The 17,929-nt window shown below is 48.8% G+C and overlaps 1 protein-coding gene across 1 annotated transcript in view; it reads left to right on the top strand.

Annotated features, from left to right (window-relative positions):
• Positions 1-17,929, top strand: part of LOC119406743 (agrin) — a 439,130-nt gene that overhangs the window by 252,471 nt on the left and 168,730 nt on the right. Inside the window, exon 8 of the mRNA XM_049420197.1 lies at positions 17,335-17,453. Within this exon, the coding sequence (XP_049276154.1) occupies positions 17,335-17,453 (119 nt within the window). The remainder of the gene's footprint in view (positions 1-17,334; positions 17,454-17,929) is intronic.

Below are 17,929 nucleotides of genomic sequence, written 5' to 3'. Positions count from 1 at the left end.
TGATCCATTTCCTCGGGGTCTCAGTAAAATTACAATGATTTAGAGCGTAGTGGGTTCCTCGCAAGTGCATTTGTATTGGTTGCCAAAGAATCCCATAAGCGCATGATCAATTTACTTGGGGTCTCAGTAAAGTTCTTCGCCCCACCCCGTCTTTCTCCCACGGCAACGTATGTTATACAGCATGACGGGAGAGGGAAATAGCAACCGGGCGTCACCCAATGCAAATTACTTAACTGGTGGGCCGTTTAAAGCTTTCAACCCATTACAAAGGGCTGAGCCATAATTCTTCATCGTCATCAGTCGTCGCGTCAACAAAGTGCACATAATGCCTTACAGACGTGCGGCCGGTGCCTCGCTTCTCCGCAGAATGACGAATAATGGCTCAGTAGGTGCTTCCCAACTTCAAAAAAATTGATTTATGGCGTAGTTGGTATCTTTCTAGTGTACTTGGATTGTAGCCCCAAGACAGCTGACAACGGGCTCTAGAAACGCCGCTCTTCCAGCTTTCGCTGTGACTGTGCTGCGGTTTCAGCGCAGGCCTGGCGTTTTTTTTGCTACGAGCGCGTTTTGGCACCGCGCTGTGAACTTTAGGCCGCAAAATATGAGAATTTGTGAGTACACAGACAACTACTGTTGCGCGGACGCTATCAGAGCAGTTCAAAAACAATTTCGTTACAACTACGGCTTCGGTGCGCATTGCAACGTTGTGATGTGCCGTCCGGACGATTTAGTGTTTTTTTTTTCGATCTAATTTCGTGTACGTTTCAATGTCATTTGACAAGTTGTCTCGCACTGCGTATTGATCGGCCTTCTCAGCGGGCAAATGCTGCTGCTTCTGTTTCTTTATTCAGTGGATTCGTTTCGTTTGGTGCTCACAGAAAACGTGAGCAAATGCGACGCCTTTTTTTTATTGCTCCTTAATTATCGTTCCATTTGCATTCCAGTGAACTTGCCGCTCTCCGTCATCAACAAATTCATAGACCAAAGCTTTACCACTTCGAGATTGTTGGTGGAAGGAGAAGTAGTCTACAAGACCGGGCATGTAGTAGCATGCAACGCCAAGGAAAAGAAAGAAAATGCAGTAACGTTCGCAGGACTTCTTGTGCAAACGTCGGCTGTGAACTAGGACCCACGTGAACTTGAAATAGCGGTGAATAAAATAGAAGTTATTGCAGCAACCAGCAGCCACAAAACAGGATAGGAAATATTTGACGAGTACCCGAGCAATTTTTGCAGCAGCGTGGTGCCTAACGCCAACAGGGTGGCATCTTTCCCACGTAAATAAATGAGGCTCCAAGAAAATACATGGGGTTGGAGAGGCTCAACCTCAGTTTGAGAGTGGCACAAATAAATGTGGGCTTTTTAGCACGTAGTGTTTGCGTCAGGGGAACGCAAGCTTGACTGAAAAAATGTTATTGCCAACATAAATGCAGCACACAGCCGCAGCATTTGACTCTCTCACTATGTACGTCCACCAGCAAACGTCGCGTAGCTTATGAAGGCGAAGGCCAGGTGCCTCTTCAAACGGGAAGATTGACCGTCACGGCGTCAAGACGAGTGGCGCAAAAAATAATCGACGCGTGATGACGTCACCATATGACGTCATCATGACGTCACATATCTCCTAAATTTGTAACTTTATTATGACATCACCATGACGTGACGTAACGTGATGTCACATGATGACGTATTCACACGACATGGTCCCTTTGCATTGCCTCCGTGATCGGCCCACCGATCACGGAGACAATGTAAAACGTCGAAAGCCCTAGATGCCTCATCGAACGGGAAGATTGCCTGTCAGCGTCCGCGTCGGCGGCGTCAACACGAGTGATGCAAAAAATAATCGTCACGCGATGGCGTTATCATATCACGTCATCATGACGTCACAGATCGCCAAAGTATGTAGTGTCATTACGACGTACACATAACGTGACGTCACATGATGACGTATTGAACGTCATGGTCGCTTTGCATTGCCTCCGTGATTGGTCGCGGAGGCCGTGCAAAACCGCGTTAGGTGCAGAACGCTTTTGGAGGGGGGCGCGGGAGAATCAATACATCGACTGACAAGAAGAAGAAGAACATGGCTTTCGCCTTCCAGTCATGTTTGGCGAGTACATAAAGGACCCTGTGAGTTTTTTCATTCAACGTATCTGAACAGTGACTTGCGCATCTGCAGCCGATTTGTGGACGCTGAGAACGGAGCCGACGATCAAGAGGTCGCACGGGAGGGTTTTGAGATGGTATCGCACGTGGTAAAAGGTAGCGCCTTTTCCATCCTGTGGCAGATAAGCATCATTTGCCAGCGGGAAGCGCGCGTGGGCCATCGTCTCAGTGCGCGCTGCCTGCTACTCACCGAACATCGCAGGCCCGACGCAGTAGCGAAAGTCTTCGTCACGCCGACGGTGGCGCCGGCGTTTCCAGTGGTGGGCCTCGCGGCCAATACAGGCTTCATGTCGAGAAGGAACTATATTAACACCTGTAATGTAGTGTGGTAGAAGAGTAAAATATCAACCAGGCGTCACACAACGCGAATTCTGTAACCGGGCGTCAAACAATGCCATTTGCGCAACGAGTGGGTTCTTGAATGCTTCCAACGCATTACAAAGGGCTCTGCCATAATTCTTCATCGTCATCAGCCACAGTGTCAACAAAGTGCACATAATGCCTTACAGGTGTTTAGCGAGTACCAGGACAAAAAATTGCACAGCGGCTGCTTCCCTACTTCACAAAAATTATGATTTATAGCGTAGTGGGTTCCTCGCAAGTGCACTTCTATTGGTTGCCAAGGAAGCCCATAAGGCTCCTGTGATCCATTTCCTCAGGGTCTCAATAAAGTTATTTCCCTCCCTCCCTCTCTTATTTTCTCAGGTTAACGTATGTTACAAAGCGTGGTGGGACAGTTAAATAACGACCGGGCGTCACACAATGTGAATTACGTAACTAGTGGGTCGTTTAAAGCTTCCAATCCATTACAAAGAGCTCAGCCATAATTCTTCATCGTCATCAACCATCGCATCAACAAAGTGCACATAATGTCTTACAGATGGTACCTCACTTATCCGCAGAATAATGAATAATGTCGTGGTGGGTGCTTCCTAACTTCCCCAAAATCATGATTTGTGGTGTAGGCGGGACGTTGGTAGTGTACTTGTATTAGTAGCCACAAGAGTTTATAACGGGCTCTAGAAATGCCGCTCTTCCAGCTTTCGCTGTGACTATGCTGCGCTTTCCGCGCAGGCCTGGCGTTTTTTGAGCAATCCTCTTGATGTTGTGCCACACTTTATGAATATAAGGGATTACAACAAATTTTCTTTTATCCCGCTCCTGAGAGGCGGGAGGCATGTTCGAGGCGGAAGCTCTTACATTTCTAAGTAGCTTCTCAGCTACGGAAACGACCAGTTCACCAGGGTAACCTGCCTGTGATAAACGCGCTGTTTGCTGAGAGTAGCTTTGAATCATTTGATGAGGGCAGGATCATTCCACGGGTGCTATGTAGGATGGCCCGAGTTTGGCGAAACTCGGGATTTTCCCGAGCTCTGGCGACACCCCCTTTTGAACGAGCTAACAGTACGCGAAGGTGAAATCCATCCCTCAGCGCACGCTCCGTTCCATTGGTTACGATAGAACGCGGCGTCACGTCAAGGGCGGTCGAGAAGGTTGGGTGGTGTCTTCAAACTAGAGGCACCTTCTTTCATTTGTTTGTCGTTCCACTGAGTGCAGAAGTGCACCCACGCAAGAAAAGTGACAGAAAGTTCTACTAACTATATTTTTTATGTGTTCGTGTGCCATTTGAATTCATTTTCAAGCGTTTAATGTCTGCGCTAAGTATCCTTGAGAACAATCAGCACCGTGGCCTCCTACATTAGTTCAGATCGAGCGCCTTACAACACCGCGGCAAGAGCTAATCGCCGAGGCCACCTGTATAATCACCATGGTCGGCCTCTACATTCTAGCGCGTTGCTCGGCCGGCGCGCGCCCTCTTCGGCCCTCTTATTAATCGCCTGCTCGCTCCCCGAGCAGGTGCGGCCGGCTGATTAGCTAATTGGCTGGGCGGTATACCTAGCTAGGTCAGGACATGCTATGACAAAGCTGATTAAGCCAAATCATGCTAAGGCCGAGCTAATTAAGCCACGTCTTACTAAGACCGTGTGAATGAACCGCGTACAGCTAAGGACAAACTAATCAATACCATGCTAATTAACACGAGGCTAATTAGGGGCGACTAATTAAAAATAATATAATTTAGACAATCCTCACCGTGATCGTGTTAATTTTTATAGTGCTAACTCGGTTTATGCTAATTACATCTGTACTATTCAGGACCTTGCGAATTAAACCAGATGTATAACGTCGTGGTAATTAAAACATTAACAATCAAGACAGGACTATTCAGTATCATGTTAGTTAAGACCGAGCTAATTAGGGACATGCTAATTAACACGACGCTAATTAGGGGCCAGCTAATTCAAACAACGCTAATTAGGAACTTCCTCGCCGAGTACGCGGTAATTATGTTCACTCTAATTAACATTATGTTAAGTACATTCGTGTTAATGAGGACCTTGATAATGATATCTGAATAATTAATGCCGTGTTAATTTAAACATCACGAATTAAGGCATAACTATTCACTGCCATGTTAATTAAAGCCTAGCTAATCAATAGCACGAATATTGAGACCGAACTGACACGTTCATTACTCTGAAACAGGCCAAGCATACTGGGTAGACGAGCCACGTAATAAGCTCGAAGAAGCTAGGTGGCCACAAGCTCCTTCGAGGGCCCCAGCCTTGCACAAGTGGTGCAAGCTGACCAAATTATTTTATATGCAAAGAAGTTGCTGAGTAGCGTCCACTGCATGAAACACTTTACAGGCACACCGGCACTATGACAGTCACGAGTTGAACTGGGGCCTTTTCAGAATCAACGAGTTTGTGCCCGAGTTCGCACGTCAATCGATTTGATTGACAGACGCCCACGGCGAAGCTAGGGTCCGCCCACCGCGTTTGCTCTTGCGGAGGAGCAGTGCTCACGGCGCTACGCCAGCGATCGGCACGATTCATCTATGAGCTTAATCACACAGACTATGCACACACGCACGAAGAACTAAAGGTTATATCTTCACGTGGCTACGATGTCTCGCATTCGACTTCACCGCACTCACGATCTACCACTCACAGCCACGAAGCAAGCGCCCCTGGTGCGATTCGCGGCGAGAAATGGTATTATTTACTTGTTTGTGAGGGCATTTTTTCTACCGATTCGTTACTGCAGAAAAATCTTCAGACGTGTAATGTAAGTATAGCAGTAACTTGTCTATTTATTTGTCTGTAATATTCCAGAGAAGCGAAGCGAGCTGCACCAGAGTGCTGCATGTGCGCCCTTGTTGCCTTCGAGAGTGGAAACTTCCATGCTGGAGGTGGAACGAAAGAATTCTCCGAAAGAGGACAAACGCCAACGAAAACGCCCATGGGAGGCGCGATGATCAGCTGGCAAAAAGATTGCGCGACAGTCACGCTGACGTCGCTACACTGTCAAAATGTTGACTGAGTGGCGGCGCTGACACGTTCGCACGTGGCATTCCTTTGAAAACCGCCGCAAATGCCGCACATGCGTATGTGACGCCACGCTCGTTCTTGTAGCAGTTTTTATCAACGTTGCTATCGAGTGCTCCGCACTGTTTTCCTGACATGACCGCCGTAATGCGAGCTCGGAGCAAACTCGTGTGACCGAGAAGCTCGGGCCATCCTGCACAGCACCCCAGGGCGTTTTTTAGAGAAAGATTGGCAATTGCCCTTTTCACTAACTTTGAGTGCGCTGAGTTAAAAGAAAGAATTCGTTTATTCGCTCGGGCTTCATAGGCCCAGCAGACATGGTTTTCTGAAAAGCTGAGTTTTAAATCTCGAAAACGAATACTTCCTTCGCTGCGAAGTTCGTTAGTGACATGCAACGGATCACAGCAATTTTCAACAAGTGCAAGAACATTTTTGGAATCTTGAGCAAAACCTGCCACGTCACATTCTAAAAGAAGTAAGTAGTCGTCAGCGAATGTAAAAACCTTTACTACATTCGTGGAGCTAACAGCTAAAGAAATTTGTTGCAATCCCTTATATTCATAAAGTGTCGCGCAACACCAAGAAGATTGATCAAAAAGCTGATGTGGAGGTTTTGTTTTCTGCGCCAGCCAAACTCGCTTCAGTGTGCAAAATGACGGACCCTAACTGCAAAGAAAAGAACTCATGTAAAAAGAAACATCAAGCCAGACATGTAAACTGCGTTGAAGGGGTTGTGTATCGCATTCCGCTGGCATGTAACCGCGTGTACAGCAATCAAACAGGTCGCTGCATAAACGAGCGCCTCCGCGAGCATGCGTACAACGTGAAAAACAAAACAGGGGGGTGGCTGGCCATTCATTGCGAAAATGTGGTTCAATATCAAAGTCGCAGTGTAATTGCAAAGAGCAAAAGGGAAACAACACGCCTAATCATGGAAGCTCACAATATCTCATGTCTCAAAGGCATCAGCATGCCATCGATCTCTTAATCAGCTAAAGAAATAGCATGTCTCACCGGTACTACACGTGTGTGTTAGATTGTCTTTGCTTCCTTCGTAATACGAAATGAGTGTATCTTAGTATATAAGGTCACAATTTCCGCCAATAAACTGTTGTTAGCTTGCGCTTCGTCTGTCCATCTATGTTCTTTCTTGTGTCCCTGGCTTATGTGCGCATCAGTTTCCATCAAGCTATACCTTACTATACATGGCAATGCTGTATATTCTGCTGTGCTATACAGAGTTTTGCCTGCCGTAGATGGCTCTGCCCTCCTCCTTGCCATCACTTCCCTTTTCCGCATCCTTACTATATATACATGTTTTTGTCTGTATGACATGGCTATGCTATGGTTTACCCCTTTCCTTCCTCCTCACTTCCCTTTTCAGCCTACTTGCTATACCTGGCTATGCTTCACCGTCTCCCCTCCTCCTTTCCCTCACTTCCCTACCCCCGCGCTTTTACTGTAGCTTACCATACATGGCTGTACTATGCATGGTTTTGCCTGCGTAACACCATACATCGCTATGCCACGCTTCACCCTCTCCCTGCCTCATTTCCCTCCTCCGAATCCTCACTTCCTGTTATGTATCGTTCCTAGCGCCCCCTCGCTCGTTGAGATTAATAAAACGCCTAGGCAAGCCAAGCCTAGTCAGTCGCTCTCTCACGCATGGCGGTGTTTTATTCACGGCTCCGAGCCGTCGCAACATTACGACAGTAACACGGTCCTTTCGACCCCAACAAACATAACATGGTGTCAGAAGTGGGATATGCGAGGTTCCACATCGAGAACACTTGCGATTAGGATTTTCAGACGAGCGATGCAGCTGCGGCGGCTTGTTGGCACTCATCGGGCGATGCTTTGGCTTAGTGTGCTTTTTCTGCTCGTGGATGGCATTAACTTCTGGCTTTTGGTCACACGTCGCAATTTCCTGAACGTGCCTCTTCGAAATTTCTGCTGCCTTGCATGCAGAGATGATTTGGTCGAGTGTTACGTCGCGCTCCCGTAATAGACGCTCGCGGAGAGCTGCGTCCCGTATGCCAACCACTATACGGTCGCCAATGAGTCTCTCGCACTTGTCACCGAAGTCACATTTTTGTGCCTGTCGACGAAGGTCAGTAACAAAATCATCTATGGACTGACCTGGTTTTTGAACCATTGAATTGAACAGGGCTGCCGCCTGTATTACGTTCTTGTACGGGCAATACATGTCGTCAAACTTACCCAGGAGGTACTTAACCGGGTCTGCATCGTCGGTGTCCGCGGCAGGGTCCACCGGAAACGTCTGTGCGATACGCCGTGCTTGCGGTCCCAGAACGTGAAGCAGAGAGCCTTCCTCGTTGGCTTAGGCTTAGTATCGTATTCGCACGCTACTTCGTATATGGTGTAGGCTTCCCGCCATTTCTCCCATGCGGTTGAGGGGTCGTCTCCCGGCTGGCAATGCGGAGGTGGCTGAATGAAGGCGGTGGCCATGCTTGGTGGTTGCGGGCGATGATTCAGTTAAACTTCTGACACCATGTTATGTTTGTTGGGGTCGAAAGGACCGTGTTACTGTCGTAACGTTGCGACGGCTCGACAGTGCCCAGCTTATGGCAAGACTTGCTACAACTGCGGAAAACTGGGCCATTTCGCGCATCTGTGCAAGCAGCCGCGTCAGCAGCCAGTAGCGCGCAGACCGCAAATTGGGTTGCTTGACGAGCATCCACAGCAAGACTCGCAGGAGGAATTATACTTGGGCTGCTTGACTGCATGCAGTGTAGATGTCCGCACAGCTGACTGGAGCGAGACTGTCAGTGTGAATGGGCATGAAGTGACATTCAAGTTAGACACCGGCTCGGATGTCAACATAATTCCACAACAGATCTTCGCTCAGTGGCCATGCAGACCGGCAACAAAGCCAACGACAGCAAAAGTCACTACCTACAGTGGGCAACAGCTTCCAATAGATTACGAATGTGAACTCATGTGTGCAGAAAACAACAAGAAAACAACAAGAAAACAACAACAACAAAGAGCCACTAAAGCCAATACTGGGGGCCACTCCATGTACAGCCTTGGGATTGCTCTCCCGTGTGAAGATTATTGATGCAGCAACGAGCTCACCCAGTACTCTGCCTCAAAAGCAGTACCAACAAGTGCTGGATGAGTTTCCAGATATTTTTGATGGTATCGGCCAACTGCCAGGACTGTACAGCATTCACCTTCGTGACGGTGCCGTGCCAACGGTTTGTGCTCCTCGGAGAATACCATGCGCGCTCGAGGAGAAAGTGAAAAGGGAGCTCGAACGAATGGAGGAGAATGACGTGATTGTCCCAGTGACTGAGCATAGCGAGTGGGTTCACCCGATTGTGGTGATAACGAAAAAAGATGGGACTGTGCGTGTGTGTCTGGATCCTCGCAACTTAAATGCAGCTCTCAAGATGCATCACTACTCAATACCACGACCGGAGGAGCTCTTTGCTAGCCTAAGTGGCTCAACAGTGTTCTCCATTCTGGATGCCAAGAGCGCATTCTGGCAACTGACCCTGGATGAGGCAAGTTCCAGACTGTGTACTTTCACAACACCCTGGGGCAGATACCGTTTTCTTAGAGTACCCTTTGGGCTTGCCACAGCACCCGAGCTTTTTCAACAGGCCATCGAACAAGTGTTTCAAGGCCAAGTCACAGTGAAGCCATACTTCGACGACATACTGGTCGCCTCAAGCACTCCAGCAGAACACATGGCCCACCTTCGAACAGTACTGACAGTTGCAAGAAATAACAATTTGAAGTTCAACAAAGCAAAACTCAAGTTGGGACTTTCTGCCATCACATATCTGGGACATCAGCTTTCCTCAGAGGGCTAGCTCCAGATCCTGAAAAAGTCAAATCCATCGAAGCCATGGCTGTACCGACCGACAAGTCGCAGCTACAAAGATTTTTAGGAATGGTTACATATCTGACGAAGTTCATTCCTAACTTTTCGGCAACAACCAGCCCATTACGTGAGCTGCTCAAGACAGATGTTGCGTGGCACTGGACAAGTCGGCATACTGAGACATTTAATCTCATCAAACAGAAACTCTCGACAGCACCAGTGTTGTGTTATTATGATCAGCATAAGCCCATCACTATTTCTACAGATGCCAGCTCATATGGCATGGGATCAGTCCTGTTGCAGGAAGGCAGACCAATTGCATATGCCTCTGCTGCACTCACAGCGCCCCAGCAGCGTTATGCACAAATTGAGAAGGAACTCCTAGCAGTGGTGTTTGCATGTGAGCGCTTTCACTACTACACTTTTGGCCGATCTGTGACAGTGGAAACTGACCACAAACCACTAGTAGGACTGCAGAATAAGGATCTCGCCAACATGTCACCAAGACTTCAAAGGCTTATGCCCGGCTTCAGTGTTACAGCATCAAACTCGTGTATGTACCAGGGAAACTACTGTCTGTAGCTGATGCACTGTCAAGGTCCCCAGATCCTCAATCCAAGATTGAAACTGCAGACAGTGACCCAGGACTAATGGTGTCAACTCTGGTTCAAGCGTCGCCTATCAAACTGAAGCAGATTCAAGAGGCGACAGATTGAGATCCAACCTTGCAGCAACTAAGCAAGTACATTCAACAAGGATGGCCAGAACGTCTTTCTGATGTCCACCCAGTGGCAAAACCATACTTTCACGTAAGGAGTGAACTCTACATCACAGAAGGTTTCATTTGCTGTGGGCAACGCCTTGTGATTCCGGCAGCTCTCCAAGCTGAGGTTCTGGAAAAACACCAAGCACATCGTGGCATTGTGTCTTGTAAGGGTTTGGCAAGCCAGAGTGTCTATTGGCCTTCACTGAACAAGGACGTCGTCAACCTTGTCTCAAGCTGTGATATATGCCAGTCAAACCAGAAGGCTAACCCTCAACAACCTTTGCTTGACAGAGACGTGCCAGTGCGACCATGGCAACAATTGGCCGTTGACTTCTTTCACTGTCAAGGCAACACATACATCCTTGTTGTTGACTACTTTTCAAAATATATAGAAGTGAAACGTATGGAAACGACGACGGCCTCCTCAGTTATTATGGTCCTGAAGGACATTTTTGCACGCTTTGGAATCCCCAATGTGCTGATTTCAGATCAGGGACCACCATTTGACTCGGAAGCATTCAAGTCATTTCTGCAACAATGGGACATTGTTCACGAACCGTCATCACCGCTTTATCCCAGGTCCAATGGGCAGGTGGAGAGAACTATACAGACGGTCAAGTCCATGCTGATCAAATCATGCAGCGATGGCAAGGAATTGTCTCTGGTTCTCCTAAACTACCGAGCCACCCCAACTATTGGTGCACGCTCCCCTGCCGAGTCGTTAATGGGCAGGAAATTAAGAACGTTTATACCAACCTTACCAGAAAACCTGAAACCGCACTACTCCACTGAGTCACATCAGCAACTTCTCAAATGCAGACAAAAAGCGCAGCACAAGCATGGAGACAGCGGTACTCATTTACTGCCGACATTGGAGATGCATCAACCAGTCTGGGTGAGGCACAAAAACACCTGGCAAAAGGCAGTCATCACACGAGTTGGTCCTCAGCCAAGGCGCTACACTGTGCAGACCGCAGATGGAGCAATACTTGTGCGTAACCGTGTTCATCTAAGGCCACGAATACAAAGGTTGAGTGATGCCACCCACTCAGCAGAAGACTACACCCTGGATGAGTGTCGACCAACCACTGAACCTTTACCAGTACCAAGTGTTGGTGATCCTACAACTGCCAGCCAGTCAGGGGAATGCCAGCCAAGGTCGACCTATGTGACGCGTACTGGGAGACACGTACGCCTACCGGCCAGATACCAGAACTGAACGCTTTTTGTGTTGGTGTCTCACACTTTAGCTTACAAAAAAAAGGGGCATGTTATGTATCGTTCCTAGCGCCCCCTCGCTCGTTGAGATTAATAAAAAGCCTAGGCAAGCCAAGCCTAGTCAGACGCTCTCTCACGCATGGCGGTGTTTTATTCACGGCTCCGAGCCGTCGCAACGTTACGACAGTAACACGGTCCTTTCGACCCCAACAAACATAACACTTCCCTTTCCCGCTACCTTTCTATACTTACTGTACATGGCTATGATACATAGCCATGTACAGTAAGTACATGGCTATATGTACGTGGCTATAAGTACATGGTTATACAGTAAGTACATGGCGTCTCATGTCACTTGCCGTCACTGCGTGACGGCAAGTGACATGAGACGACGACGACAGCATACGACAGCCCCGACATTTAATGCAACTCGGCTGTCTGGTCGGGATCGGGACCACACAGACAGACAGACAGACAGACAGACAGACAGACAGACAGACAGACAGACAGACAGACAGACAGACAGACAGACAGACAGACAGACAGACAGACACAAAAACATAGACAGACAGCGAGAGACCGAAAAACTATTTCGTATCCGGCGTGTTTGTGGACAGGGCTTCCCCATGGGTGGTCTTGCCTCCTAGCGGCTTCTTCGTCCTTCTGGATTGCCCAGAGTAGCTCATCCTGGGCTGAGCTGAGCAGCGCGGCCCGCCAAAGCGCCGGAGGCTATCGATATAGATTGCTAAAAGTACACGTTGCTGGGCTAGTCGGTTCATGTTCAATTACAAGCCACAAGAGTATGGCTTTTTGCGCAATGAAATAACGAGGGAAGGGGTCTAGAGGAGCGCAAATATTCGACTGTTTATTCATGAGATAGTGCAACGAAATATTTTGTCACGTGGTCGTGACGTCGATGAAGACAGCAGCCGGCGTGTTCAATATGAAACTGCTTATTTGGCCGAACTTGTGGCCGGCAAATGAAAAGTCAAACTACAGCTATACACGCTGTGCACGGATAGCGCCGAACAGGGCGACGGCCGTTCATAAAACTGCTCATGGCTGGGACGCGCCGTCTTTTATACATCACGCATCGAACTTTCCAGTCTTATCACTGGTTGTCGCGCCAGCTCTGGAATAATCTAGACTAGTGGCGTGCGCGCAATCTTAACATAGTGATCTACTACAATCGGGAAGTTTCTCTAACACTGCGGCGCGCTCAGCGTCGAGCGTTGATAACCGTCCTTGCTGGTCAAACCCGCATACATCAAAATAAAACAAGAAGCGGGCGTCGCATTGCCCCCCTCTGAAAAAGCATCGTCCCGATGCTTGCGACAGAACATAGAAGGGGTAAAAACAAGTGCATACACAAATAAATTACAATAACAAAGGAAAAAAGTAGAGTCCCCAGGTTCGCTAACGCGCAAAAAACGGCTTAAGGCGCCTGACATTGACGACTTGAGGTTGTGCGCGGCGTCGCTCGGAGTTCGTAATGCCGTCCGGGATGACCTCGTAGTCAAGAGCGCCGAGACGTCGAAGCACCTTGTATGGCCCGAAGTATCGCCGAAGAAGTTTTTCACTGACCCCACGTCGGCGTATCGGCGTCCAGACCCTCACACAGTCACCGGTTTGGTACTCCATGTGGCGTCGTCGAAGATTATAGTGACGGCTGTCGGCCCTCTGCTGGTTCTTGATGCGCAGGCGGGCGAGCTGTCGAGCTTCTTCAGCGCGTTGCAAATAGACGGCGGCGTCGAGATCGTCTTGATCGGTGGCGGTCGGTAGCATTGCGTCGAGTGTCGTTGCCGGGCTCCTTCCGTAGACCAGCTTCTACGGCGACATTTGCGTAGTTTCTTGCATGGCCGTGTTATATGCGAATGTCAGATACGGAAGGATGGCATCCCACGTCTTGTGTTCGACGTCGACATACATGGCCAGCATGTCGGCGATGGTCTTGTTCAGCCGCTCGGTGAGGCCATTGGTCTGTGGGTGGTACGCTGTGGTCGGCGGTGGCTAGTTTGGCTGTATCTCAGTATGGCCAGAGTTAAGTCAGCAGTAAACGCCGTACCTCTGTCGGTGATGAGGACCTCTGGGGCGCCATGGCGCAGGACGATGTTCTCAACGAAGAACTTCGCTACCTCGGCGGCACTGCCTCTGGGTAGGGCCCTTGTCTCGGCGTAGCGGGTGAGGTAGTCAGTTGCTACGACGATCCATTTGTTTCCAGTATTGGACGTCGGGAACGGCCCTAGTAATTGCTGGAACAGCCGTCGAGGTGGCTCGATAGGCTGCAGAAGTCCGGCTGGTCTAGTCGGCGGTGTCTTGCGTCGCTGACTGTCCCGGCAAGCCTTTACGTAGCGAGTGACGTCGGCGGCAAGGCGCGGCCAGTAGTACTTTTCCTGTATTCTTGCGAGAGTGCGAGAAACACCCAGGTGTCCAGACGTCGGGTCGTCGTGCAGAGCCTCGAGGACCTCTGGTCGCATTTTCGAGGGCACCACGAGGAGGGAATCGGCTCGAGTTCTTCTTTAGGAGAACACCGCTGCGCAAGAAAAACGATGTCATTCCCCGCCTGAACACCTTCGGAACAACCGTGGTCCTGCCCTCGAAGTGTTCCACAAGGCCCCTGAGTTCTGGGTCCGCTCGCTGTCGTTCGGCGAAGTCGTCGGCACTTATGGTTCCCAAGAAGCGACGGGGGCGCGAGACAGGCAGTCAGCGTCGGAGTGTTTTCTTCCGGACTTGTAAATGACGGTAATGTCGAATTCTTGAAGTCGTACGCTTCATCGTGCGAGGCGACCTGAAGGGCCCTTAAAGTTAGCTAACCAGTACAAGGCGTAGTGGTCGCTCACAGCTTTGAAGGTCCGGCCGTAGAGGTAGGGGCGAAACTTCGATGTAGCCCAGATGATGGCCAGGCACTCCTTTTCTGTTGTGGAATACTTGATTTCTGCCTTTGATAGCGACCGGCAAGCATATCTGATGACCCTTTCCAGTCCGTCGGTCTTCTTCACAAAGACGGCGCCGAGTCCTACGCTGCTTGCATCGGTGTGGATTTCGGTATCGGCGTATTCGTCGAAATGCGCTAGTATCAGAGGCGTCTGGAGGCGTCGTTCCAATTCTTGAAATGCTTGAACTTGCGACGTTTCCCACCTGAATTCCACGTCGGCCTTTGTGAGTTGCGTCAGTGGCTCGGCGATCCTTCAAATCATATTAAAAAAATCACAGCATATCCACGGAGTGAATGATGATGAGTGGGCGAAGCTGCGGAGGTTCATCGGTAAACCGTGAATCTTCCGTGAATTCTGCCCAGTACATCATCACCGACGTGAGATCGGGCGCGTTTATACTAAAGGTTCGATGAGAGTTATGACCACTTGCAGCTCACTTTAATTTTACATGTACGCTGTGAGAGAGAGAGAGAGAAGGAATGTAGGAAAGGCAGGGAGGTTAACTAGACTAATGTACGCTGTGAATTTTCACTGTGTAATCACGCACAGGAGAAATCGCACACACGCACTACCTTGGAGGTCAAAATCCAGTGCCTACATATACGGGGTGGTCAGTGAACGGTTGTGCAGCGCGAGCGGTCGGTTTTTTCAATCAAGACGCTGCCGCGACGCTGCCTCGCGACGCTGCCTGCGTCGGCGCCGCTGCGCCGCGAGGCAAGATAAGGGGGGGGGGGGACCGTAGGAGAGGAGAAAGAGGGGGAAGCGTAGGAGAGGAGAGGGCGATACATATCACGTACTGTCGCAGCGCATTGTCTTTAGGGAGCCTTCATGTGTGCACGCCCCCTCCGTTTTTAAGACTGGTTACACACTACTACGGGACGAACGCGTGCCGCTATCCGCCTTGTGCGCTGCTGCTTTGAGTTGTACTGGTGGCGCCTCCAACGGCGAACGATGGCGAAAGGTGGATACGCGCGGCTCATAGAAGCCGTGGCCAAAGCGCCCGTTACTCGCCGTTTTTCTATTCATTTTTCATTCTGGTTTGATATTTGTACTGCCAACGCTGCTCCACTAGACAACGATGCCGTTTGTTACGTCGATTGTTCTATATTATTTGTTTTAAAATTACATGCCCATTTTTATATGCGTGCGCGCGATGCACTGCATACGTTTCTTACGTGCATGTGTCCAAGTTGTTTGCGTGGTCTGTTAACACAGATGAAATAAAAACTGTTGCAGTAGGAAACAGCATTTTTGTTTTATTGAACACCCCGAACAGCACAACAACAATGACTATTACTGCTGTATGCCTGCTTAAGAAACGCACAAAAGACACGCGTTTTTATCTTCGCCCAACACTCGTAGCACACAACTAGGCCAAGAAAACCAAAATCTAACTTGCTGAACGTTTTAACAGCCGTCACGCAGCTGCATCATAATGCGTGAAAGTACTTTAGCAAATGACCAACAAACATTCACACAGCGTTTTTTTTTTGTTAACAGACCGTGTTAACATATGAGAAAGTTCTAACTGCACTGCAATCACATATTTCGGAATATCTAATCACTTTCACCATTGAAGCCACAGTCCTCTAACACATGCGCCTTAAATTGAGCATGGCATTACTCAGACTTATCAGGTTTATATAGGAAATGCGCACGCGTGTAATGTATCTCGTATGCTAGATTCTCCTTTGGTACGTGCAACACAACATAAAATGCGATTCTAGAAGTAATGTTCGTGGAGTAGCGAGCATATAGAAGGGAAACTACTTACAGCTTCACTTACCTTTGCAAGAACAGTATTTCAATTGCAATTCAATATTAACCGACGCAACAACGATAACAACACACTTGTTGCACACAGGCGTACCAGGTTGACGCGCGAGGCCAACCGCGGTATTTTAAGTGTAGCACAATCGTGCGCGTACAGTACGCTAGAATATTCTGGCACAATGTCGTCAAGCTTGCAGTCACTTCAGCGGTTCCCACGATGTAGCATCAGTTGACGTCCTCGCGTCATTAAACTGCTGCGACGCCGAGAACTACACACACAGCTGACTTGGAAAAACGCGGTCTTGCAGGAAGCCATCTTGTCCAGCAACCAACGGACAAAAGTACACAACTGAGGCGTCTGAAACATTGCCGTTGATGAAATGGCAGCTGAACGAAATCAGGGTTCACCTTCCGACGTGTGGCCGGCGCCTTACACAATATTAACGTTGCAACGTTCAAGGAAGACGCGACGAGCCCAGCCGGCCTTGTCAGGTGCGCTTTCGACTACACAGTGCACAGCGCGCGCTCTCACGGCCACCGAAAGAAATAAAAGAAAGTGGAGAGAGGAGTTAGCTTGGAGCATGGCCAGTCGGTGGAAGCAAGAGGACGTGTTGCGTCGTCGGTGTGGCGTATTGTTGAGAGATGGCGCTAGTTTGTTTTTGCGCAACGAAATCGCAAACTTCATTCAAAATGCATGGGATCCTATGGGGTGTTGGGAGAGGGTACAACCGCCTTAGCCGAGCGGTGGCGCCACCATACCGATGCACGAGGCGGATAAGGAGCTTCGCCCCTAAAAGTTTGCGCGGATAACGTGGCCGTAGCAAGAACATGACCGGGTCCATTGGCGAAACGTGGGAGACGCCTTTGTCCTAACCCTGCAGTAGGCGTTGTCGGGCTCATGATGATGGACTGCAGAACCATGTAATATACGTAACACTGTGGTGAGCAGTGGCGTACTCTAGAATAATTTTTTTTATCAGCGCTGCTGAAAGTGCACTAAGAAATGGTTTGTGGACAATCTGTTGTTTTCTCATATTCCTTTGTTGCGATGTGTCTTCCGATTCCAGGATGTCTATTTTATAATTTACTCACTCCTGTTCAGAACTTAGTATATGCGTACATACTGTGGACTCTAATGTATTTATGTATTTTTGCAATGTTTTCAGGTGTACCTTTATTATGATATGACAAAAATTCATAATGTGAGGCTCCTTTTCACATGCGCAGGGTCTCTTGCTCTACAACGGCGGAGGATCTTCTGGCCGAGGTGACTTCCTCGCACTGCGACTTGAAGCCAGCCGTGTCCAATTTCGATACGACTTGGGCTCCGGAGCAGCAAATGTTTCGTGAGCACAGCACATGATATCCTCTAAGTGTGCATGCAGTGACCACTTCCTTTATAAGTTCCGTAGAAGTGGTCGACAAAAGACACCTCTTCGGACCCTCTCACTTGCGACAGCAGACGCACAAAGCAGTTCACACCAGGTTCATGAGCACAGGAAAACTGTAAGCATAGCATGAAGGCGTACTTAAGTTTAGACAGACCTTTGTGCAAAAACTTCTTTCATAAAGTCATGTAAGCGAGACATTGACAAGTTTTCTCAATGTCATTATCACGATAACGTGGTGCTTGGAAAAAATAAATGCTTCCAGCCTGCTAGTAAGGAAGCATGGACTGCTCTGTAAGTTTAAGATATGCGCCTTCCTGGTAGCTTCGTCTTGCTGGTATGCCATTGTAACTCAAGCTATCATACAGCGCAAGTGAGTGAAAAAAAATTAGCAACACTGGCCACTAACTTCGAACAGTCTTTATTCATTGAAA

Source organism: Rhipicephalus sanguineus, chromosome 10 (assembly GCF_013339695.2).
Source record: "Rhipicephalus sanguineus isolate Rsan-2018 chromosome 10, BIME_Rsan_1.4, whole genome shotgun sequence".
NCBI classification, from domain to species: domain Eukaryota; kingdom Metazoa; phylum Arthropoda; class Arachnida; order Ixodida; family Ixodidae; genus Rhipicephalus; species Rhipicephalus sanguineus.
The sequence above is the reverse complement of the archived record's forward strand: the minus strand, read 5'-3'. Positions and strand labels throughout refer to the sequence as shown.